The sequence below is a fragment of the Eretmochelys imbricata genome, chromosome 10, assembly GCF_965152235.1.
Source record: "Eretmochelys imbricata isolate rEreImb1 chromosome 10, rEreImb1.hap1, whole genome shotgun sequence".
Taxonomy (NCBI): domain Eukaryota; kingdom Metazoa; phylum Chordata; order Testudines; family Cheloniidae; genus Eretmochelys; species Eretmochelys imbricata.
The window spans coordinates 51,314,760-51,339,936 of NC_135581.1; the positions used below are offsets into that span (position 1 = coordinate 51,314,760).

The following is a 25,177-nucleotide window of genomic DNA, read 5'->3' on the forward strand; positions in this document are numbered from 1 at the left end:
AATTTTCAAGATATTTTGTAATGAAATGAAATCCTCATACATTAGAGAGAATTATGTATAGTTTGCTTTTTTTAGATTTAAAAAACAAAGTGCCCAAATCAAGGCAGACGGGTTGCTATCTGGAGACCCCAGGAATCCCTTGGTTTGAAACGCTTAAATTGTACAGAGAGAGCTGCTGACATAAGAAGCTAGCAAAAAGTGAAGTTGTGGAATGAAGTGTGTTAATCAGTTTTGCTTACTGTGGTAGATAGATGAAAGAAATAACTAGTTAAACAACTTTGCCACTGGACTTGTCCAAGAATTGGGAGCCTAAACAAGGTCTATAGGATTACACACAGGGGTAGAGGGTACAAGAAACAGAAGTGTTCCCTTTTGATTGCTTATCAGTCACCTATGCTTAGAAAAACTTGGGTCCTGAAGGTAATTGTACTATGCCAAAAAATGAACTACCCTTGGAGATCGCAAAAGGAATGGCCATTCTGGATCATCCCATCATGCTCTTGGCCAACACAGGGTGATTAAGGAGACAATGCAAGAAACCTCACAGCTGAATAAGCATTTCAGACTGAGTGTGACCTAACTTATTAAAATAATTATAAAATGTTTTTGCTGTTTTTGAACATTAATTGTCAGACTTCAGCAGATTCACGAAACTTAAGGAAAAGTTAGTATCTGTGCCCTTACTGTAGTTTCCTTCCCCTTGCAAAATCTGAGAAGTTGTCAAAGTTCTGTGATGTCCTAAGTAGTTACTGTTTCCACATTCAGAAGTTTCAGCAAGCAAGTGATGTTAGGTTAAGGCAATGTGACTTGAAAAAGAAAAGTCAAGTCTGATATTATATGCACTTAATGTAACTTTGGTTTTCATCGCTCCCCTTGACTGTGCAAACAGGAAGACCAGAAATGCAGCTAAATGTCCTTTGATCATGTTATGGTTTTCATGAAATGGAAAAGTGAGACTGACACATTAGTATTTTTATTTTATTTTTCAAACTACACAGCCCAACCAGTTACTTTTTCGGAAGCCCTGAATATGCCACACTTGCCGTTACATTCTTGAAAGCTCCTTCACTACGAATGCTTTAGGGGAATTTTTCCTCAAACAGTTCACTCTTTAATTTTGGTTTTTTTCTGATTCAGTGGCCATCCCAGCTTCTTCACAAAAAGCAAAAATGAAATTCAGTTCTCTCTGTTACCAGAAAAGAGAGACGATTATTACTTTATACAACAAAATATAATCAATGTATTTTTTTTTCCCAATAGCTTTTGGCAAATAAACTTCTAAGGCACCAAACCCACAAGATGCTTTATGTGGGCTGATCCCTGCAAGCGCATGGTGCTCCATTGACTTCAGTGGGGCTCACTGCAGGTGCAAAGGTTCTCCTGTGCCAAAGCAGCCTTAGTATATCACAAAATACCTTGAAAAGCTGCACAGTAATTTCACTTTAGAGGCTAGATACTTTTGGAAAGCTCACTAAATAACTTGGAAATTAAAGGAACATATCAACTTAAAATCATGCTTCAGTTTGAAATTTTTTAGCCTAATATCTCAACTAAGACCTAAAATTACTATAACTTGGAAGAGATTGGTGAGAAATATTGATTTACCTTTTTTCTGTTAGTTTGGCAGCAAACTCACAAAATAAATTATGTGTAATCATTGTCACTGTTTCCCCTATGTAGTCCGTTAGTTTTTAATGATTATGTGAAACACAGCAAAAGGGGGGAGAATTTTTTTAAGTAAAGTAAGATCATAAATATTTTTTAAGTAAAGTAAGTAAGTAAAGTAAGATCATAAATATTAAGTAAGTAAAGTAAGATCATAAATATCGGCATGGGGTCTCGGGCATGCATAGTCCTTAGAATTACTTTTTGCTCATTTTTAAAATTATGATAAATTTCAAGTTGGTAGTGTTGTTATACATAAAACAGTAGCTTTAAGAACTTGTAACTCCTTTAATTCTGTCACAGAAGGCTATTTAAATAATGCACAGGACTTCCTTTGTGTATAAAGTAAAGGAGGATCTTTATTTTCAACTCTGCCATTAAAGGAGGCGGTGAGGATTAGGAACCACAGCAATGGCCTTGGAACCAACAGGTTCCTATTACTTTAATTTGGCCAAGCCACTGACTGAATGGCTTCCAGCAAATCAGCTGGCTTCCTTTTGCCTTAATTAGTCCACTTATTTAGCTGAATAGAAGTACTGACACCCAAGACATGCCTCCTGTTTGAGCTAGCCTAATAATTTTAAATGTATTTAGTAAATTGGTTAGTACAGCCCATTATCAGTCCATTATTCCTTGCTGAACAAAAAGTAAGGTTGTTTTATTTTAAAACTTTGTTTTAATAGATTTGATTGGTGTTTTAGTCGGCTTCTTTTCAAAACTCTCTTTTTATTTTTAGATTGGTAGCAATTGCACTTCTCTACTTGGAACAGGAAGATGCTTTTTGGTGTCTGGTTACAATAGTGGAAGTTTTCATGCCTCGTGATTATTATACTAAAACTCTGCTAGGCTCTCAGGTATGCATTATGCCAAAATAAAACAGTCTTGAAAACTGCCGCTGAAATATGGTTTCAATCTAATCCTGACTTTGAAAGCTACTTCTTAGAAATTGGGTAATAATACTTGCCTCCAACAATGGGGCTATTGTGAGATTAGATTGGTTAGTATATGTAAGTGCCTTGTACAATGGGGGCCCAGACCTGACTGAGACTTCTAAGTACTACTACAGTATAAATGTCTATAAAAAGTGGTGTGCTTTGAAACACGTACAGAGCTGTGTAAGTGCTTAGCAGCAGTAATAACATGTCTGTCCTCTTTAGGTTGACCAGCGAGTGTTCAAGGATCTGATGAGTGAGAAACTGCCACGGTTGCATGCTCACTTTGAACAATACAAAGTTGACTACACACTTATAACTTTCAACTGGTTTCTGGTAGTATTTGTGGACAGCGTGGTCAGTGACATCCTCTTTAAAATATGGGACTCTTTCCTATATGAGGGATCAAAGGTAAGTTGTATGAGCTAGATGTTCTTCAGTTCATATCAGACGTTGTAACAAGACACTGTGGTGTTGAGAAATCCAAGATGGGGGATGGTTGTATTTCGCAAGAGTATGTTAGTTTTAAGAGCTGGTCAAAAAATGGAGTGAGGAGGAAATTTACAGAACAGCTTCTCCATTCAACAAATTCTTCCATTTTAAGTCTAAATTTTGGGACTTGGATGTATCAAAGTCCTTTTTGAGAAATAAGCAGATATCTAACCAGTATTTCCTGGGTTACAAATATTCTAAAATAGAGGTGTAGGAAAGTGCAAGATTTGGCTAAGAGTATGGAGGTGGCGGTTGTTTTCCTGTCACCCTACAGCAAAATTTTTTTTTAATTTTCTGTAGACACCCATCTAGTGCTCGGGGCACCTAACCCATTAATTAAGAATTTTAGCATTAAAAAGAGACGACAAACAGTTGCCTATAAATGTACCCACCTCAGCAGAAACCCACATATGAAATGGTAGCTGAATAAGATGCACAGTTTTGTTTAAAAGGTTTTTTTTTCTCAGACACTTAGATACAACAGGAACACAGCACTTAAGCAAATAGGGGAAGGGGGAAGAGAAAGAGATGGGGGAAAATGGGCAAGAGTAGTAAGTTCACTGCCATAGCTTTCTCATAAATGAACATTCCAGTTTACAGTGTGGCTTTTTTTTTCTTTTCTTTTTTTTTTTTTAGTGTGTTAATTTAAAATAACTTTTAAAAGACCACAATACTGTGATAAGATATACCTGTACAGAGTTGCAAAGTGCTAGGCCTGCTGAACCCATTCTATCATGGAGAGAGTGTCAAGACTATTGTAACTCCTACCAGTGACTGACTGAGCAGCTGTTGGCAAAAGTTGAATTGGCTTTGAAAAGCCAATTACTTTTTTTTAATATAATGCAAAATATTTTTTTTTAATTTCAGCTCTGAAACAGCTTTGGTGGTTTATTAGGCCATATTGTCTTTGCTTTACAGATTAGTTTTTGTAAGGAGCTCAGAAGCCTTTGGACATTAGTTTAGATGGTGCCCAAATTATTATTGTACCTGGGGAAAAAAATGTTTGAGCATCACAAACAGAGCTGTTTCCTCTACAGAAGGCTGCCATTAGGCTAAAGAGCACACACTAATGGAGAAAGATCACAACATTTCTAAAAATCAGTTTTATAATAAAAGTGAAGGTGTGAATCATTGGATTCAGAATGTAATGTGTATATATAAACCTTTTTTGAATATCCAGGTCATTTTCCGTTTTGCCCTGGCTCTTTTTAAATACAAAGAAGAGGAGATCTTAAAACTGCAAGATTCAATGTCCATATTCAAGTATCTCCGATACTTCACTCGCACCATTCTTGATGCTAGGTAAGTACTTTAAAAACATATTCAATATCTACAATATTTTATGTTGAGGCACAAATGAGACACTTCATCTAGATGGGTGGCATCTGTTCAGAAGAATACCTATTTAGATTTCTAGTCACTGGTTTAATCTTTGTCTATTCTCTTCCTTAAAATGTGTATATGAAAGACTCCCCCCATTCAGAATTCAAAAGCAAAAAAGTAGCTGCTGATAAAATGATAAAAAGCATCATCTTCTAAGCAATTTGGCAGTTTAACCCCATATTACTATAGTTACTTTGTAGTGTTGCCATTTACTCTTATTCATATTTGTATTGCAGTAGCACCCAGAGCCCCATTGTGCTAGGTGCAGTAGAACCACACAAAATGATAGTCCCTGCCCTTAACAATTTATAATGTACGCATAAAGTAAGAGATGTGGATATGTCCTATTGAATCAAGGATACCTTGTGTACTACTAATACATGTACATAGGCAAGCATTGGGTTGCCAGAATATTTTATATTCTGGTATGCCTGTGTTTGAGATGACAGGAACTAGACAGTGCTATAAGTGCTATTCTGTCCTTCCTTCTTCTTTGCATAGGGAGTGCAGTTTATGTGCACTGTGTTCAGCATAAATTAGCACCTAATGTTCTTAAATATTTCATACAGGGAGGGTGGTAAGTTAAATAATAGCAAAAAAATTATTTTTCATAAAATAGCAGTTTGTTTGGATTAGAATTCGGCACAATACTAGATACACTTGAAACTTTTTTAACATTCTTGGCTGTTCTCTGATAACCGCTAAACTCAGGGTGCAGGTTGGGTGGTATTTACTATACTAAATTGCATGCGAATTAGGCTTTAAAATCTGATTCCTGTTCAGAGCTCCCTGTATGGTTTGGGAGTTCTGAATGGAAGAAAAGACTAACTTGTCTGTATAGTTTCACTCAGTGCTTAAAGATGAATGTGAAGGGCTGACCCAGTGAAAATCTTCTGCACTTCCACATAGGAGAGGGAAGTTTGCCTTTGGCTCCCCAGAGTAAAGTGGCTCTGAGGGGATGGAACCCAGACTGTTCTGTGTACCTGAGCATTGACTCCCTCCCCCCACCCCTTTGATAATGATGATTTAAGAAATGATTGCGGAGAGCTGTGTTTAGTTCTTCTTGGCCAAAGGAAAATGATGCTCATGACTCCCAACCTACGAGTGGGGAAAAGTGTGTTTTTGTGGGTGGAAATGTTTTTAAACATACAAAGCAACAGAAAGATAAATGGAACTAGTGCTTACTAAACCTGAGCCTTTTGAGTATTCCAGGAATTTTTAACCTATAATCTCCTTTGAATTAAAATGACTTTCCGCAACAACACTGCCAGAAACAGATGTTTGCAGACTGAATTGTTGTCCCTCCCTAATTTAAACAGTGGTGCTCTTTTCTTTGAGATAATGTCAATCTTGAGGCTTACAAGACTTGTCAAGCTGGACCTTCTTTTTTTTACAAATGTGTATAACACCTAGTGATGGAATTCAATTTTGATTTTTAAAATCGGATTACTGCAGCTCCCACAGAAACCTTTTTGTATTACCAAGGCATGTTTACTAAACCAGATTGGCTTAAGTCTGGAAAACTTGGGGCCCCAACTATTTACTTTTTTAAAATTATATTCCTTTTATTTTAGGGATGGCAGACTGACATTCTCTAATGGTTTAAGTTAAGGCACATATTGGTGTACAAAAGCTTTGTAATACATGCGCACTGTGTTCTATTTTTTAAATCCCATTCTGTATTTGACTTTAAAATGGACACTCTATGAAAATATTTTATAGTAGTACAGTGCCACCTTGTGGATTTAAGCTGAATTGATTAATTTAAAAATCAATCTTTGTAAAATAAGATACATGATTCATGCCCTTCTAGCCTCTCAAGTTCACCATTTTACAATTTACTTTTAAAAAATATTTTTGAACTTGTAAAGCTAAATGATTTAAAAAATGTAGAAAAATGATTATTCTAGATGTGAGTCCAGTCTTGTGAAAAAACACACATCCTATTCATAATACAGAAAAGATAGACATTCAGTTATGTGATTCCTGGACGTTTTCAAGAGGCTGGAATAATTAATGGGCACTAACACATTTCTGAAGTTTAAGCTGCCTAATTGGAAAAGTCCCGACTAATGTGTGCATTGGTGCAGCTTCAGAATAATGTACAGGGAAATAAGAGTTGTATACCTAATTGTCTCACTATGATAAAATTGTACCTTAGATAACCTGTTTTAGAGTATATATTTAGTGAAAGATTATTGATGTTTGTGTGCATAGAAGCAAGGAAATTACTGTTTCAACCTATAAGACCTCTGAGTCTTCTACAATATGAATGTAGGAAAATCCCAGCCTTTCAATCTGTAAACTGCAGACCATCTTAAGAGAAGCTAACTAATTTCAGTAACAGTTGGGATCAATTTCTCAGGTGCTCAAATGAGCTATTATGGGGAAAATGAGAACTTCAGATATAATCATTAAAGATGTTTTATCACAGTTGCAGATCAGCAATATTGCTTATTCTCCTACAAGAATAGGCTAAATAGAATTATAGTACTTTTTTTTAATACAGAAACTGGTGCAGTACTTTCTGGAGCCATGAAATGCAGAATGCAACTGTTGTTGTAGCCCATTTATTTTGAAAGTGCAGTGCATTTAGACTCGTACAGTAACCTAATGTCAGATTTCTCAAGGCAATAGTATTGAATTAATTTCAGCAGAACTAAAGCAGAAGATCTGAAATAAGGAATATTTAGGAAATAAATATTCAGTAACCACCCTGGTTGACGAAACTCTTGTTAATCAAAGCTTGGTTACACCTCCTGCCACAATGTTTCAATGTCCTTAAAACCATAGCATAGTGTAGACTTGGCAGCTGCTTCTGCAGTCTGGCCAGCATTTAAGGGGAGATTCTGTAACTAAAGTTGTCATTTTAAAACTGCTTCTTTTCCAAAGCTACCTTGAAATTTCAGCATTTCACCCAAGACACACCAGGTACATGGGGAGAGCTATGCCAGAGATTCATTTTGCACCTTTTATAAAGCACTAAAGTGAATGAAGCTTAAAACTGCCATTAAAAGCCATAGATCCTGTTGTGATCGTCTAATGCTAGGTAATCTTTCAGGAAACTGATCAGCATTGCTTTTGGGGATCTGAATCCTTTCCCGCTGCGTCAGATCAGGAACCGGAGGACCTACCACCTGGAGAAAGTGCGCTTGGAGCTAACTGAACTTGAAGCCATTCGTGAGGACTTCCTGCGTGAACGGGAGACCAGCCTAGACAAAAGGGACCTTATTAGTGATGACGAAGAAGATAGTTGAGAGAATTCTTTGACTTGCGCTCTCTTTTTGGAATCGTGACCAAAGCTTATTGAATGGGGTAACTTCAAATACACTTCTATTTTATTAATCCTTTAAAACTGAATGTTAAATAGTAGCATTTGGAAATATGCAGGACAGATTTCCAAACCTCAGCACTTTCTTTCAAAAATATTGTTTTGTATCGGAGGCCAAACAGTTCTGTTTACACCTGTGTTCGTGCCACTGTATAGAGCACTTAAAAATTAGTCTTTCAATCAGTTAAACAGATGAGTTGCCAGTTGTTCTTCTGAAGTGCCTCGTCACAGTGCCCGTATGTGAAGAAGTAGCATAGAAAAGTCCTTGCTCTTTTAATCTACCATTTTGTCTCATTTCTGAACTTGTATATTATACTGAACATAGTTATAAATTTGCATAGCACAGCCCCAAAACATAAAAAGACATCATTTTTCAATTTCAGGCAGATGCACAAAACTGTCTTTCATAGTATTGTCATGAATAAATCAACCAGTATTTCTGTTACAGCTGAGAGGGTATGGAATGGAACACAGCAAGAGCTTTCACGTTGCTCTGTTTCTCTAAAGGCAGCATGAAAAAGGGATAGCTAAAAAGAAAGTGTGTGTGTGTGCATATATATATATACTTTAAATGAGTATTTGTTTTTTATTTTATCTTTCAGACTACTTTAATTACAGTGCAAAACATAATGGTTGTATTTATTTTGAACAGCTGTTTTATATTATCAGATTCCCCTTAATGCAGAGGGAAATGTCCATCATGTTCTGCCATTTAATCTTTTTGTTTTTCTTCTGGTCACAACTTCTCAAAAAAATGACAAGCAGCTGTTAAGGAGATGGAGTTCACCACAGGAGTCCCACAAACATGTAGCAGATTTTCTGTTGCTTATGTTGTAACGTTTGTTTTTTAATAAGTCCTATTCTTCTCTCTGTTTGGGGTCTATACTAGGATAATGTTTGGATTTTAGAAAAGCACCCAAGGGAACAACTTTTTTCATGAATAAAAACTATACATTGCAATGTTTACATTACAGTATTCTTAGAAAGGAAAACAAATTTTAGAAGTGCATCAGAGCAATCTAAAGGCCACAGAGCCTGTGAAGAAGTTGGTTAACATTCTTTTTTTGTGGAAATAAACCCTATAGACACTTCCAAAAACATGCTGCTGTGAATGCTGTATGCATATGTATCCACAAGAGAGCTCAGGAAACAGACAGTGTTATTCCCCTAGCATTGTCTCTGGCATTGTGACTATGAATAGCTTGTTGGGTACCACTGTTTCACTTTGTGATGTACGCTGTTAGAAGGTTAGCTAGAGAACCTGATAGATTTTTCTTGCTTTGTTCTTATTCTGTTTAGGTTTGTTTGATAGTCTTCTTTCCCAAGCTTTTCCCAGCTTTTCAATCATCAGAATGTCTGTTTGTTCTAAACATTACCTTTGTGAGGGCAACATAAAATAAGAAGTCAAACAAAAGTCATTAAATATCTCTCTCTCTCTCAAAGGTGTTTTCCTTTCCTTGGCAATAAAGCAGTGAGAATTGCAGTAGCAGTTTAAAGTATCAGATTTCAATAACCTTCCATTCAGCCGTTAGATGGTATATTTATTTACTCTTCTATTTCAGTCCTATTCGTGTAAAAAAGGTTAGAATATTGTGGGAGGAGTGGGGTGGTATTTCACAACACTTTTTTTTTTCTTTTTTTTTTTTTTTTTTAATTTCTGTTGGCTTGGCTGAAACTTGGTTAAAGATATTTTGCTTTTCAACAAATATTTCCTTTATACAGAAATTGTCCGGTGTTAAGCCTGAACAGAATAAGATCAACGCATATTATGTAACTTGAAAATCTTGGTTAGATATATATTGAAAGACTTGTTTGTTTGTTTAACTAGCAAAACATATAAGTTCAAATACGCAACAAGCCCTTATGCTTATTAGAGAAAACTGGAATGATCTTCAGAATTATTTCAGTTGTGTTTTAAAACATTTCTAGCATGAATAGTACAAGCAGTAAATTTCTTACTTGCACCTCTTGCCTTATACTTGAATTTACTAGGCAAGTTTTTCATATTATTGCATGTTCTGTATTTCTGTTATACTTACTACTACAATGAGTATTTGAATATACAAATCAGACCAACTTTTTAAATGTTCTGATTGTTTGCTGTCAGTGTCTTGGAGGAGCTGGTCTCTAACCAGATCTGTGTCTCTACTTCTTTTAAAAAAATTTTCAAGCGTTAAATGAAATCCGTCCATTTTTGTAAACTTGTTTAAGTTCTTCCTTAGCATAGCAACGTTGAAAATACTAGGTTGGAACATTTTGCTAGCCTACCATTTGTTGAGATCTTGCTATTTTGAGCCTTAATTACAGACCAGTTAAGTGATGTTACAAACGTTTTCAAACTGAATGCACAAAAGCCCTCAGGTGATGAAGAGAAAACTGTTAACTTCTGAACCGCTGTTCAGGATGTTCCCCATAGCTGAACAGTTTATGGAGGAGTAGAGATGACTTGCAATGTTGCAGGCCCCTTCCTTGTAAGAAATGATGTTGCTGATGGTTAAATTTAATTTCTTGTGTTCCTGCAGTTTGTATTAAATGTTATTGCTGGGGTATAAAAGTTGTACAGTAACATTGAATGACTGTTTACTGTTTTGAACTGCAAGTATGTAAAATCTGATACACAGATACCATTTGTTCAAATTGTTTTGTTGAGTACCATATGTGAAATGAGTTGGTGGCTTCAGTCAGGTTCCCTGTAGCCTGGTGCTTACATCTCAATTGGCATCCTTGCTGCTGTCTTGGGCAGAAGGGCCAAAAATTTAAATGGGCAATAAAGACTGAACTGTACTCTCATTCCTAGAAATCCCTGCAGAACAGGAGTGAGGTGCATATAGTAGGAGGAAGTGGCAGGGGAAGGTTGCTTTGCTATTGTCCATCCTGCTCTGTGGCCAAATAAAGGGTTTTGAGTGTTGCTTAATCTGGTGGCTTTCAAGAGCACTAATGTTCACCTTTTTAAATGAACACGCAAGGTTACACACATTCAGTATCTTCATCAGGTGACATCAGACACATATGGAGTGACCTTCAAAAGCTGGAATGTGTCAACAAATAAAATTAACATTATAGGACCAACTTTCAAAACAGTGCATGAGGATTTAAGTGTGCATCCCTGCCATTGTTTTGGAAATAAACCCCTTAATGAAAATAATAAAGATCAACTTAAAAATTGATGACCAAATATCTTTTTGTATGTTTAACATCTTGTTTAGTGCTTTCATGTCTCTTCACTACAACACTTTTACAGACTTTAAAAAATAATTTCAAGGTTATGTACATATGTGCAAAATATTTGTTATGCATGGCTCACATTGTGTGTTTATGTAAACCAAGCCACTAAATTAAAATCCTGCAGACTATTCTTCCCTCACCCATTATGCATGATTCAAAACACAAAGTAACTTGTAAAAAATGTTGTCTTCTGTTACCTTATACAGAGAAATATGGTGCATAAATCTTAGCTATTATTAGGACTGCACAGTATTCCCTTTCCACCTATGCATACAGTATTATAATCCAGTATTATTGGATAGGTTCTTTTACCAATTAAAATTATATATGTAGTTAAGGAGAAAGAATTTGCTTTTTCATTGTTCTTCTGTAGGTGTACAGGTATGTACACATAGTAGGGTGTCTGAGCAATAAGAATAGGATTTTGTGGTTTGAAACAGCTAGAGTAAGAGCATTCTTGAATTTGACAAATAAGTCATGTTCACAATCCATGCCAGTTTGTTCTGTTAAACTGTTGAGAAATGAAACTAGTCACTTTTTCTACTCTGGAGCTATATACAGATGTTTAAATAAAACTTAGTACCCATATTTCATAAACAATCAATGGTACATGGTATAATAAATCACTTTCAATCACAAAACTTAACTGATCTTATTTTGCTAAAGATTATTGTAAGATTGAAAGAAAAATAAACCATTTATTACTTTGCATTATAATTTGGCTTGAGTTTATTTTTAATAAACGTATGTGCTGGAGCCATTAAAACTTCTAGAAGAGGAATACATTTTGACACTCTAAGTCCTTTAAAAGTCAGATCATCAATTCTGAGTTTTAGTGGAACACTCTCGTCTAGGGCTGGAGCAAGTATTGTCTGACTGTAATTGTTCTGGAATGAAGGAAAAGAAAGCAAACAGAACAAGGGAATGAGAGTGTGAGAATCATATTACAGGAATTCTCTTTAATGAAATTTCTCTTGTCTGAATTAATCAAAACAACTGGCATTTCATGCAATTTTGAAGACTGTTCACCTATGCCAGAAGTACTGGAGGCACTGGATGTGGCTTAATTAGGCCGCAACTTTATTCTTAACTGTGTGGGAATACCCAGCAGATAAAAGTGTACAGTGAAAGTAATTCCATTATTGTCCCTGGGGGGAGGGATTCCATCAGCTCTCTCCTTAACCCATCCTGGACCCCAGCCAACCTGTTGCTGGGACCTCACCATCCCCTCCCTCGAATGAGAATTGGGGGAAGTTATAAAGGAGGAGGGGTTGGCTCTCTGCCGTGCCAGTCATAGGAGTCCCGAACCCCCCGTTTCTGTTCCTTTATCAATCCATTTTATCTGAGTGCTGTATCCCTTCCCTATGCAGTACCTTCACTGGATGTCTGCCCTACCTTTACATAATGAGTTTTGACATCATAGCCTAACTCCCATTTAATGTTCACCCCAACTAAGCTCCCCTGAATACTTTCTAGGGAAGGTGAAATAACCCCCACTTTGCCTTGGCCAATCTGGCGGTGAGGGAAAAATTCCTTCCCAGCCTGCTTGAGAAAGGAACAACTAGTGTAATGCCCACAGCACATCCTGACAACCTGGTATTTGACCACTTCCATGGGTGGGGCGGTGGGTGCTGCTCTGCCTAGCCCAGATAAAAGAGAGCTTTTCCTACCCAGCATGGACCTATATAGTACCTCCTCTCTTCCAGTCACCTCGGGGGGAGGGATGCTGACCTGCTCTGTGGCTGCTGTAAAAATCACTCCATGCCTCTCTAACCCTTTAAAGAGGTACATACCTTCTCTGATAAGCCCAACAACGACCTCTCCTGCTTAATGTGCAGTACGGTTATATATCTAGACTAGTATACGCTAGCTTTACACTTCTAGCACATAACGATTTGGTTTTGTATTTGCTGATTCAGGAAAGTACTTAAGCATGTGCTATGCTTTAAACACCTGTTTAAAATACCTTGCTGAATCAGGGCCTTAGCCAGTGGCCTGCAGGTTCCAGGGGTAAATACATGCACACTTTCCAAAAAAAAATAATAATAATAAAGTCTTGTAATAGGTGAGATTCTTAACATGAAACTTTTTATTTAAGGTAGGTACCTTATTTAAGCTGGTACCATCTTGTTAATTTTTCCCAGTCATGCAAGGTCACTATCTGATTTTTCTCGGTCTCTTCTGATTATGGTTGGAATACAAATGACATATAACACTAGATATCTCCATCAAGTTGTGAGTTTAGTTCATAATAAATAAGCCACTCTTGAGCTCTTCCTTTTTCAGTGAAAGAACAGAGAGGGGACAGAAGGACTTTTGTGGCATTCAGTCAAATTATTCTTTTTCTCAACTTGTTAATCATACACAATCAACATTCAACTCCAATTTTGGCTTTAGATGGCGTTTTATAAATTGTGCAGTGTCTGACCATCCATTCCTGATCATAGGAACATGAGCTTTTCTAACAGTAGTGCCTCTGCACCCTTTTAAAAATAACACACATACATAACATGATAATGGACCTTCCTAAATCAGTATTGGCTAATTAAAAAACTCCCACTTCTTTAGTTTTGCTGTGAAAACTTCTTGCCTTAAGAACTGAGGGCGGGGGGGGGGGGGGGGTTCTGTCAGCCAAGAAGGTGACAAACCTCAATGCAAAGTTAAAGTCTGAAGCCTAGATAGACTTCAAACATTCAATGTGAGCTGATTATGACTCACGTGCACCTGTAGGCATAATCGGTACTACTCATTCAAAGGCATGTTTGTATTGTAGATTGAATATGTATTTTCATGCCTGAGCATGCATGTACTGGTACAATACATTCAGTGTTTAAGACAGAATGAGTATCTTCTGTCCTTGACCAACTTTCAAGGCTGTAGCTTCCTCCCCAGATTACGTTTTGGAGCCAGTTTACAGTGACACTGATGGAAGGCTTTAAAGCTGCATAAGCATCTTAAACCAATCTACAGCCTTAAATTAGTTTTATAAACTTAAATATATAAGACCTACAAAGTGTATGTGTGAGGAGGGTGTGGAATTGGGTTTGTGTCCTTTTTTTCCCGGTTTGCTTCTTTAAAACATTTTGAACAGCTATTTTTTCGGTTGACCTGTCTGCAATAAGCATGGTTAGACTCTTTTCACTTTCCCTTAAGTTTAAAATGGCTACAGGGCTTTTGCTCAAGCTTCCCAGAAAAATTCATCTTCAGGCAGAGTCTGATCTTGAAAAACATCTACCTGAAGTTGGAACTGTTTCGCAACCAACAGCTATAGTGGCTGTGAATGATTCAAGGGGGCAGAAGGGAAAGAAGAGAACTTTATTCTACAGTAATCTAATTTTCCTTGAATAATGCAGTTTATTCTGTGTTTCTTACATTGATTGTAAGGTAAGCTATTTTGGAACTGAAAAGTTCAGTATTTAAAGGCTGTTTTTTGTGCATGATGCAGTGGGGTATGGAAAAGTTTCTGTAGAAGAGCAAACATGAAATTTTGGATTTGAACTTGGAAGATCCAAACTGCAAACGTGTATGTTAGACCAGAATTTTCAAAGATATTTAGGAGTCCATGGGATTTTCAACACCCTGAAGCAGGTCAGGCACCTAACTAATACCATAATCTCAATGGGAGTTAAGAACCTACCTTGTGTAGGGGGCTTTGAAAATTCCATAGACCCCTAAATACCTTTTGAAAGTCTGACCCGAACTCTCATTTAAATTTAAAAAAAAAAAAAAAAAAGAGGAGTACTTGTGGCACCTTAGAGACTAACAAATTTATTTGAGCATAAGCTTTCGTGAGCTACAGAAGTGAGCTGTAGCTCACGAAAGCTTATGCTCAAATAAATTTGTTAGTCTCTAAGGTGCCACAAGTACTCCTTTTCTTTTTGTGAATACAGACCAACACGGCTGCTACTCTGAAACCTCTCATTTAAGTGTGTGCTAGTTAGGTGCGTAATCTGCTTAAGTGCTTTTGAAAATACTACTAGTTGCCTAAATAAGTTTGGAAAATCTGTCCCAAAGCCCCTTTTTCAAAAAATAATTAGTAGTCTAAGTCTCATTGACTTTTAATGAGATTTAAATTCTGAAACATCTATGCCACTTTGAAAATTGGACTTAGGAGCCTAAAGTCACTCAGGCAGTTTTGAAAATGTTACCTGTTGCTAGGGCTGTCCCCTTCAACAGTGTTATGCAACCAGTTACGGTTGTATGGCTAGCATGATCACTTTATTTCATAGTGACATAATAGCACACATCACTGACAGTTGATAGGATGTTAGCTTTGTCAGAGCACAGTAGGCTCTTAAAGTGTGGGAGCTCATTCAACTGGGAAATCTCTGCTAATCACAAGACACGGTAAAGGATAAAGAAGAGCATCTGAGACAGAACGTGGCTGTAGGTGGCCTAAGGACCTTCTGTGCTGAAGATGGTAATCTGAAGGGATAAGACGTAACCAGCGCTGGCATTCAGATGCTTCAGTAAATTGCACAGAGGTGATGTCCTGACTCAGGATAAACATTTTCTGAAATTTCTTTTTCTTTAGTTGAAAAGCCATTTTTAAAAATAAAAAAAAAAATAATATTTGTATTGCAGCAGCACCTATGAGCCCCTGTGTTGGGGTAGGATTGCATTGTGCTAGGCATTGTACAGACAAAATTTTTATATGAAAATTTTTTTTGACTAGCTTTACAGCTTGGTTTAAAAGACTTGGAAAGAAGAGGAAGTAAAACAGCTGGGAAAAACCTTCAGCCAAAAGAACTTACAAGAAGAGTGGACACAGATGAGCATTAGTATCATGAGAGCTAATGAATGCAATGTCAGAATTTTGGGGATGCTCTGTATTAGGAAAGTCTGGCAGATACAACCTGTATTCTGAAAACATCCTGGTTTAGTGTGACACCGAATTTTCATGTTGAAAAGTTGAGTCTTTTTAGATTTAATAGGCAGCCAGAGTTGTCATTATTGTTTAAGAACTGCAGTGCTTTAAGGAGCCATGTAGGCCAGTAAGACAGTAAGTGAAATGAGCATGTATAAATTCGATTAGCCAGTTCAGTTAAAAAACAAAACTGCAGTTTGATGCTCATGTTTACATATGCAAATACTTTGCCTTGAAGCTCTTATCATGAACATGTCTAATAAAAGGGCAAAGCAAATATGCTCAAATACTAGTGAAAAATCATATGTGACAAATAATTGAACCCTTAATAGGAATTATTTTTATATGATTTTATCTGTATGCCCACTGTTATGTACTTTTGTCTAAAAATTGTAGGTAACCCAGTTAAAAAGCACTGTGGCGTCTTTGAACCTCTGGAGTGGCACAAACTAGCCATAGTTAGCCCGAGGATCTGCCCCAGTGTCTTGGGTGAAAGGGAAGAGTCACTTCTAACTGGAGAAGAGCAGAAGTTCACTGGGGACCTCGTTATACCAATCTCTTTTACCAGGATTTCACCCCTAGGGTGGGATTTTCTAATCTAAAGCATTTAGCACTGTTCTAACTCTGCTCCCACTTGACTTCAGTGCTTTAGAAAATCCCACCCCTTTGCCCACCCAACCTTATCAAACCAGGCTTTCAATAAAAAAATAAAAGACTAAAACAATTGTGTGATCATATTGATTATAGTGAAGTCTTCAGTACTGGAAGTCTTTATTTCACTCAGATAGTACAAACAACGGGCATACTGGACCTTGAATATTTTTCCCAGGGAAGCAGAAAGACTAAAGGTTAAAGAAAAGCCAAAGGCAAGCTACCAAATTGGTATTTCGTCATCCTGGGAAGGAGCTATTCTGAAAAATTATACCCATTGGTTGCAGCATGGCAGCTATCATCTCCTGCTTTAAATGTTGCCCATTTCCCATTTTAAGACACTGTTTTCAGTTGCTTTTAATTTTTTCAGTCTCTAAACCATTTGGGCTAAAATTTTCCATGCTGGGTGTCTGCTTCAGGCTGATGTTTTTTAATCATTTCAGCCAAAAGTGTTCAGATTCAGCCATTTCTGAGAACAAACTAGGGGAAAATGCATTATTTTACCCATATTAAACATTTCTGGTGACCTATTTTTAAAAAAACTCTAGCACACCCCACCCCACCCCACCCCTGCTTCGGTGCAGTAGGGACTTGAAATTTGGCTGTGGAGAAAGAGGGCCTCTGTGTCCAAGATGTGCCTTTTGTTGTTTTAGTGAAAATCTGCCAAAATTTGGCCTAATTCTAAGGCTCAATAGAGATTTGCTAGAACTTTGCATCTTAATTCCCTAAGATTCTAGCCACATTGAGTATGCTCCAGACGAAGATGGGCTGAACAGGACTTTCACTGCAGGGACCTGTGGAAAAGCTAGAATGTGGTTGTTTAAAGGCTGTATCGTCATGCATATGTACAAGGTGATGAAAATAAGATTGGAAAGCCAACCTTTGTTCTGGCATTTCGTAACTTTTGAGTCCTTGACTTTGCAACCTTAATAATGTTTTAACACGGCTTTTGTGCATGTGTGTGTGTGTGTGTGTGTGTGTAACTTGAAACATCTCCAACATAATATTTTATAACCCCTTCAAACCCGAGAGGGAAATTACTCTTGAAGCAATAGTTAAAGGCACTGTCAATATTCTGTAAGTGACACACAGATGGTGCTTTCTTGGTCGGTCCATATCCAGTTTGAACTCTCCTTTAGGAATGTAGGATATGTGCTTCCTTTTCTGTCACTTCCTAAATGAGATGAGATAAGGGATGTGTGTGACAGAGCATGGCCCATAAAGAGAGAGCAAATGCTGACCTCCAAAGCTCAGTGCTTTATGGGGCTGCTCAGTACCAGAAATGTGCTGCCTCTTTTGAGATCCATTCAAATTGCAGAGTTCTCTTTCCTGTCTTACTGTCTTGCATGCACGTGACGTCTCTCAGCAATTGGAACACTATCTCTGCAATTGGAGCATGATCTCTACAATTAAGTCTTTTTCACAGGATCCATAACGGCCATGAAACATTAGAGTAGAATAATGTGTCATACAGAGAGGCATCTCTGGACCTTAAAGCAGTTTGCTAATATCTATCTAGGGCAGTGGTCCCTAAACATTTTACCTCATGCCTCCTTTTACCCCTGTTGGTGCTCCCCCAGCCAGGAGTGAGGCCATGGCTCTGGGAGAGGGGATGCAGACAGTGGTAAGGAGTCTGAGGCTGGGGCCACAATTGGGGGTGGGAGTGGACCCTCAGCCTGCAACTGTGGCTGGGCAGCCACGACCCCAGGCTGAGCTCCCTGGGCAGCCCGGGTGCAGGGCTGGCAGCTGGGACCAGGAGCAGAGCTGCATGGTGGTCCCTTCCTGCCCCATGTGGGGACTGGTCTGGGCCCCAGATGGGCTCCCCTGAACATTACTCCATGCCCCCCTGGCGGGGGGTGCCCCACAGATTGAAGATCTCTGATCTAAGGGCTTTGAGAGCCTTTGATGGATTTATATAAATGATAGAAGGGCAAGTTTTTCTATTGAGGTAAGATCTAGATCGTTTTTTACAAACCCACTGGACCATACTTTGCATAGGATCTATTTCCAGCAGGCTGTCAAAGATAAATTTAATTGAGATCTAAGGTTATGGTTGCACAGTGTTCTTTTAAATTAAGATTAATACTATGTGCTGCACAGAAATGTACCTTTTGCAGTGGTCAGAATTGACTGAAATAGGAACAGAAGCTCTTACTGCAGCAGCCAAGGAAGGGGGGTGTATACAAGCCCCAGAGAAGAGGGGAGCTCCTTCTTATTCTAACCCTTAATCTTTTATATTTATTGCTTTGGATTAAAGCGTAGAGGTTAGAGGTAGAAAATATCTGTTTAGAGCCAGTCCACCCCTGCTTGCAATGTAGGCTATAGGTGCCAACTTGATCAGGCCTCAGAGTTACACTCCTCAATGTAATAGAGTGGGTAGGGAAAGCTCACCCAGGTTTGAAAAGCCATTGCAATTTTAAGTGTCAGTACAATGCATGTTATTTTGTCACCTTCCCTTCCAGCCATGTCCAAACAAAAGGCAAAAAAGATTTCCATGAGTGTCTTTATTCCTCTGATAACTAACATGGCTTTTGTCATAAGGGTGTTTCAAGCTATCAGATGACAACCTCAGCACTGAGGCTGGAGAATCTGGATTCCTCCAGAGGCCTGTTAGAGCCTTTAGAATCCCTCCCCATTTCCTCCTCCTCCATCTTTCCCCATTCCAACCTCATTTGATGCAGCTACTTTCGTTTTGGATTTGGGGAACTGGGTGGAACTTCCTCAAAGGCCATGAACACCACTCCTTAATCAGCTAGAAGGGGTCGCAGTTGAATTCTACTGCCTTGGAGGAAGGAGATAGGCTGGGACCAGGAATGAAGCCAAGTCTTCCGAACTGCAATGCAGAGCACTGCCTCGAGGCTGGCTCCAGTTCAATAATGTGACAGAGTGAAATGATTTTGAAATTCATTATATCTGATCCTAGGAATTCTTGAAGGGGAATAAGCCCAATGCTTGGAGAGACAGAAGCCAGCATGCCCCATGCAAGTTTCTCTCTAAAACTGGTATGTACCCAACTGGAAATGAAGGCAAACTGGCATTGATGTTCAGTTCCAGCTTGTTCATTACAAATGATGCATATGTATTATTAATGTTTTCTGGGATTAGATGTTAACCTACAATGCTTCTGGCTCTCATGGTTGCAGAGAAAAGCTTGAAAACATTAACCCTAAATGCTCAACAACCAAAAGGCAAATAAAAAGAACCTAAAATGTATTATTTTTCAAATCTTGTGATTTTTAAACCAATCTCGTGATTTTGTGGAGCTTCCTGGCTAATGATTTTTGAACACATGGAATCAGCAATACTGGGACACTTGTAAAATAGTCACACAAAAGGACTCTTTTTAGAAAGGGTGTATGATGTCACTACTGCAGCTTCAGATTCACAAGTGATATGGGCATATTCCTCAAGGGAGACTATATGAGTGTTCTGAGTGAGTTTATCACAAAACACTGCATTTTGAGCAAAAGTACTGTTCTGATGGGGTCAATGGTCATTTGTCTCTGTTCTTCCCTACAAGCATGGTTCCCACACTGAGCACTTCTTCCAGTGGGTTGTTTGTTCCTAGCAAACAGGGAAAATGCTACTCTCTATACCAATATATCCTGAACAAACATTTTGTAGTTCTAAAGCAACCCATATGTTTTGATGGGTGAAATGACACATTGCAGATATGCTGAAAGACGTTCCAGGGACAGCAGATAATAATCTGAGAGGGCCTGGGCACGTTTGTCTGGATTGATGAATTTTCATAGCAATTCTACACATGCCTACTTACAACATTAAGCACAAGTTGTATTAGCCTTATTCTCATTTGCTATTTGTTGAGCACCAACAAAGTGCTCTGTGCTGTACAAGGCACAAATCCAGAGAAAATCCTTGCCTGGGAGAGTGAGCTCTGTGTGGCTCCTCCAAAGCTTGTCTCTCTCACCAACTGAAGTTGGTTCAATAAAAGATATTACCTTGTCTCTCTAATCTACAACACAGACATTCACCAACCTGGCTAAATGGGGGTAGATGGGGAATAGTTGAATTTCTTCCTCTAATTGTCAGGAACTCACTCACAAAATAGGTTCTTTCAAAACTAATCATCTAGATGTTTAAAAACCCCATAAATGACCAGAGCCTGGTGCCACCCTTTAACACCCCCTCTACCCCAGGTATGTGTGTGCATTTGGGTCACTTGCACAGGGCCCCCAGCTCAGGTGACTCCTGACCACCAGAAAAGCCTCCAAGACAAAGCCCGGAGTGGCGCTGACCCCGTGTGCCAGGTTCCAACACCACTGCCATGGACCCGGCCTGGCCGCCCCCAGCGGAGGGAGGGTGGCCTCGGGCCTGGCACTTGGCCCCACCACCGCTACTGCAACCAGGCCCCAAAGAGAGCTCCCAGGCCCCGGCAGAAAGGTGGGGTGCGGGCCTCATTTCCATAGTGCACAGGGCTCCAAACCTCTTGGCACTGCCCGTCCCCCAGCCGCCCAAAGGCGCTTTCTGGGGCATCTCAGCTCAGTGAGGGGGCGCGGGGCCCGAGCGCTCCCAGGAGGCGGCTGGTGGGACGCGGCTGCTGCAGTCCGGCAGGGGGCGCCCTCAGCTCACCATCCCGCAGGGCTCGCCCGCAGCCGCGACCTGACACTGGCGGAGCGGCTCCTCCCCGCTGCCGGCAGCGGGAGTCGGCTGGAGCGGCGCGCAGGGGGAGTAGCCGGCAGCATCAGCGCCTGGACACTGCGGCTCCCCAGGGTGAGTAGCGCCCGCCCCGGACCCCGCCGCGAGCCGACTCCGCTCCCTGCCCCGCGCCCTCCGGCCGGTGCCTAGTGCAGGCGGCTGGGCTGCCTGGCCCCCGCCGAAGCAGCGAGGGTTCGTCCCTGCGTCTCCTTGGCACAGCTCCCCGGGCGGGGGCTGTCCAGCCTGCGTCCCCAGTGCGCCCTGCTCCCCGGGCTGAGAGCGGCGTGGCGGGCTGCCCCTCCGGCCTGGGTCGGCACCTGCTGCTGGGCTTTCTCGGTGGGGGGCTCTGGAGGTGCAGCAGGGCTCAGCCCGCCAGTGCCCCCGGGAGCTCACTGGCAGCGCAGCGCCGGGCTCGGCTCCTGAGCGTCTGCCCTGCCCTGGTCGCGGTGCCTTCCCAGGTACGGGGGTGAGGCTGGACCCAGGGCAGGGGAGGGGGTGGTTTATCCATCTGGTGCCTTCTCCTGCTTGTGGCCTTTAGGGAGGAAAGGAAATAGGTGACCGGTGGGTTCTGCAGAGGTGCCAGGGGGCACTGTGTTGCTGTGCACGTGGTGCTCCCAGGAATGGGCAATAGCTGACAAAGCCGAGAAAGGAAAAGCATGGGAGCTTAACAGGCTGGACTTTATCAAGCCCTTCCTAGAAGGTGGAAGATCATCATAACACCTGTCTCCGATCATCCTGTTAGCTTCCCAAATTAAGAGGTTTCAGCTATACAGGATTGGGCTAAAGCATCAGCCTAATAATCTCTGCACAGGTGTCACACTTAGAATGCACCTACTATGCCAATATGCTGTAACTCCGGGATATGGCAATGGGTGAAAAATGGATCTGCAGCATGGTAATCCAAAGGGCTGGCCAAAAAAAAAATTTTTTTTGGTAGTCCATGCATTCTCAGAATGAGCATTATGCAGCTAGGTCCTACTAAAATCCTTCTTGTTCTGGCTTTTGCCCCACTTCACTTATGCCCCTTATAGTTTTCCTCTGTCTTCTTTAGCTTTTTCTCAAATTAGAGGTTTTTTGCTACTTAATTTTCCTTTAAGCAGCCATTGTGGAAAAGCACTTCTGTACAGGTTCATGACATTCTTGCTACTAGATCCCATCTACACTGGACTTCAAAAAGAGTTAAGGACCCAAACATAAACGTTGTTCCACCTAGATTTGTTTTTAGCATAGGCTGATGGGCCAGTGGGGGGTGGGATTAGAACTATGTTTAAAAAGTGTGTTGTAGACTAGGCTGGTTTAATACACTGGCTTTGTTTCTAACCCATCGGGTGGTGGTGACCTCATGCACACATCCACTCTTTGAGACCTCTTCATAAATTCTACTTGTGTCCTCAGCCTTGTTTGTTTATGACTTGCAGGAATGTGGGGTGGATCCCTTCATTTTTTATTTCCATACAAACAGGGGTAGTAACTATTGGATTGTTGGTATCTGGGACAGTGAGTCAGAAACAGAATATCAGGATGCAGCACAGTGCACACTTGACTGAACACCCTAGGCTGTCTCGCTTTAGGGGAAGATCAAGATCAAAGGAATGAGATTTCCCCATCTAGGGTTGTGATGGCTGCCATCCTGGTTTATACATCAGGGATTGAACTGGGGACGTTCACAGATGAAGAGCTAAAGCACGCTAGCTTGGGGTTATAACAGGTTCCTATCATCCACAGACTGGGCACAGAGGGAGACTTGTAACATACTCAGCAGCGGGTTCATGGGCACACGGGTAAAGAGCTTGTCTGAGATGCCCTGACAGTCCTCCAGAGGTGGGCCCAGGCTTCATTTGGCCTTCACTGGTCCATGTGGCCAAAGTTCATAGAGCGTGCAAGCCAAATCTTGTTTGACTTCAGGATAGAAAAATTTAATAGTCAAAATCCCGTTATGTTTATCACTTGTGATAACAAAAGGCTTGAAGGCAGCCTACTCAGGAGTAGAGAGGTGGGTTGCAATTCCATGCTTGTCCATTCCAAGACCCATTATGTATCAAGTCTGGAGCTTTCCCCTGCTGTCTGTCTAGGCATTTATATTCATTGCTATGGCATCATCCAAACACCTTAGGATCAGTTACAATGGCAATCCAGGCAATCCTTGTCTCTGTTGACCCATAATTAGCTGCAGAGAGGACAGGATAGCCACTCATTGCGGAAGTGGAAGGGGTTTGAACTGCAGTGTGTGATCAGCCACCACAGAGCTAAATATCCCAGAGTAACTTGGGAGAATGAAAAGGGGGGGTCTCTTGAGAACTAGTGGCAACAATAAGGGGATTCTAAAACAAGACTTGGTTACATTGAGTTACTGGCACGTCTGGAATGTACCATTCAGAGATGTCTGGATAATAAGTAGTAGAAGTGGCTGAAAATTTCCTGACAAAGGTTTTTTTTTATAGAAAAATAGGGGTTTGGTGAAAACTAGATTATTCATGGGAAAACATCTTTGACTTGCAAAAGTTAGAAATCTGGCAAAGTGGAGAAAAACTACTTTTTCACACCTTTTTACTCTTGTATTTAAATAGGTTTTCCCCATTTTCTCTCAGTTTGTTACAGTCTTCCAACCTTTTCCCGTGGAAAAAAGGAGGAAAAATAAATGGAGGTGGAGGAAGCACATAAACACCAAAAACTCAAATGTTACAATCCTATTTTTGGAGTTTAAAAAACCAGAAGTAGATGACATTTGAAATCTAAATGAAATTTTATGTTTATTTCAGTATATCAGTTTGAAACAATATGTGTTCAGCCACAAAATTTTGATGAAGATATTTTTCCTGTGAAACATTCCATGCAGGAAAAATCTAGTTCTGATTGTTGTGGTTGTTTACCATATGTAATGTAAAATGAGGCCACAGAAGTAGCTTCTCTGATTTCAGCACTAGGTTCAGAGAGAGTCTTCATGTCATGTGTATTTGGGAAAGTGAAATTGTTTGGCAAATAAATGGAGAACATATCCAAGGGAAGAATCCTGTACCCTCTGGGGTCAGGCCAAATGATCTAATAGAGTTTAGACATTTTCCAGATCTAATTTCTATCATCCCACTAGGATTGAATGGTTGGCATTTATTATGGATTTATCATGTGCAGGCCAGTCATTACTTGTCACCTCCCTAGAATAATTAAGTGACTACAGAAAGAAGCCTTGTCTACATGGGAAAGTTTCCCCAGTTACACAGGATAGTCCTGTGATATAACCCCCTCGTGTCACTTGTTCTGGTGCATTGTTCAGTTTAGTTTAAACCCCTTTCCAAGCAACATTAGATAAACTGGAAAATGAGTTGCATACTGGAGTATTAGTGTCTGCCCACCGGGATAATACTCATATAACAATATCTGTTCAAATTCACACCTTATGTTATACAGAAAAAGCTATTCTGTGTGGACAAGGCCTGTTTTGTGATATAATAGAACTCATGAATGTAAAATAAAAAAGGAAAGGGATACCTTTTAGTGGTTAGAGCCACTGACTTGCTGGCCATAGGCCAATCACTTAAATTCTCTCCCTTGGTTTTCTCATCTCTAAAATGAGAATAACACCATTCTGACTCACTGAGGTATGGAGGCTTATTTGTTTGTAAAGTGTTTTGAATTCCTGAGTTAAAAAGTACTATAATACTCTGAACTAGTATTAAAGCTCCATTACCACTACTGATGCTGCTGAATAGAGATTATTCTGCAGATTAAAATCTATTTTTAAAAAGTGTTCCTGGTATTTACTTTAGTTAACGCCTTTTACCTAAATATCAGGACACACGGTGCTACTTGTTGCACAGAAAAGAAAATCTGAAAGAGAATGCATTTATGCACATACAGTGTCCAACCAAACCAGAGGAGAAAAATGAAGAAGGCTATATCCTCTGCTGAGGTCACTGCTGCACATTAGATGCAGCAGAGGTATCTGGATAACCTTTTTCGCACAATAAAATCCTT

General features: G+C 39.9%; 2 protein-coding genes across 2 annotated transcripts in view; both read left to right on the forward strand.

The window, feature by feature from the left end:
* The window catches only part of TBC1D2B (TBC1 domain family member 2B), a 64,100-nt gene extending 53,675 nt beyond the window's left edge, over positions 1–10,425 (forward strand). Inside the window, exons 10-13 of the mRNA XM_077829321.1 lie at positions 2,402–2,519; positions 2,823–3,008; positions 4,270–4,391; positions 7,534–10,425. Of these exons, the coding sequence (XP_077685447.1) occupies positions 2,402–2,519; positions 2,823–3,008; positions 4,270–4,391; positions 7,534–7,729 (622 nt within the window). The 3' untranslated portion in view covers positions 7,730–10,425. The remainder of the gene's footprint in view (positions 1–2,401; positions 2,520–2,822; positions 3,009–4,269; positions 4,392–7,533) is intronic.
* A 12,549-nt stretch (positions 10,426–22,974) lies between these two features.
* The window catches only part of DAPK2 (death associated protein kinase 2), a 75,609-nt gene continuing 73,406 nt past the window's right edge, over positions 22,975–25,177 (forward strand). The window contains exon 1 of the mRNA XM_077829322.1: positions 22,975–22,986. Within this exon, the coding sequence (XP_077685448.1) occupies positions 22,975–22,986 (12 nt within the window). The remainder of the gene's footprint in view (positions 22,987–25,177) is intronic.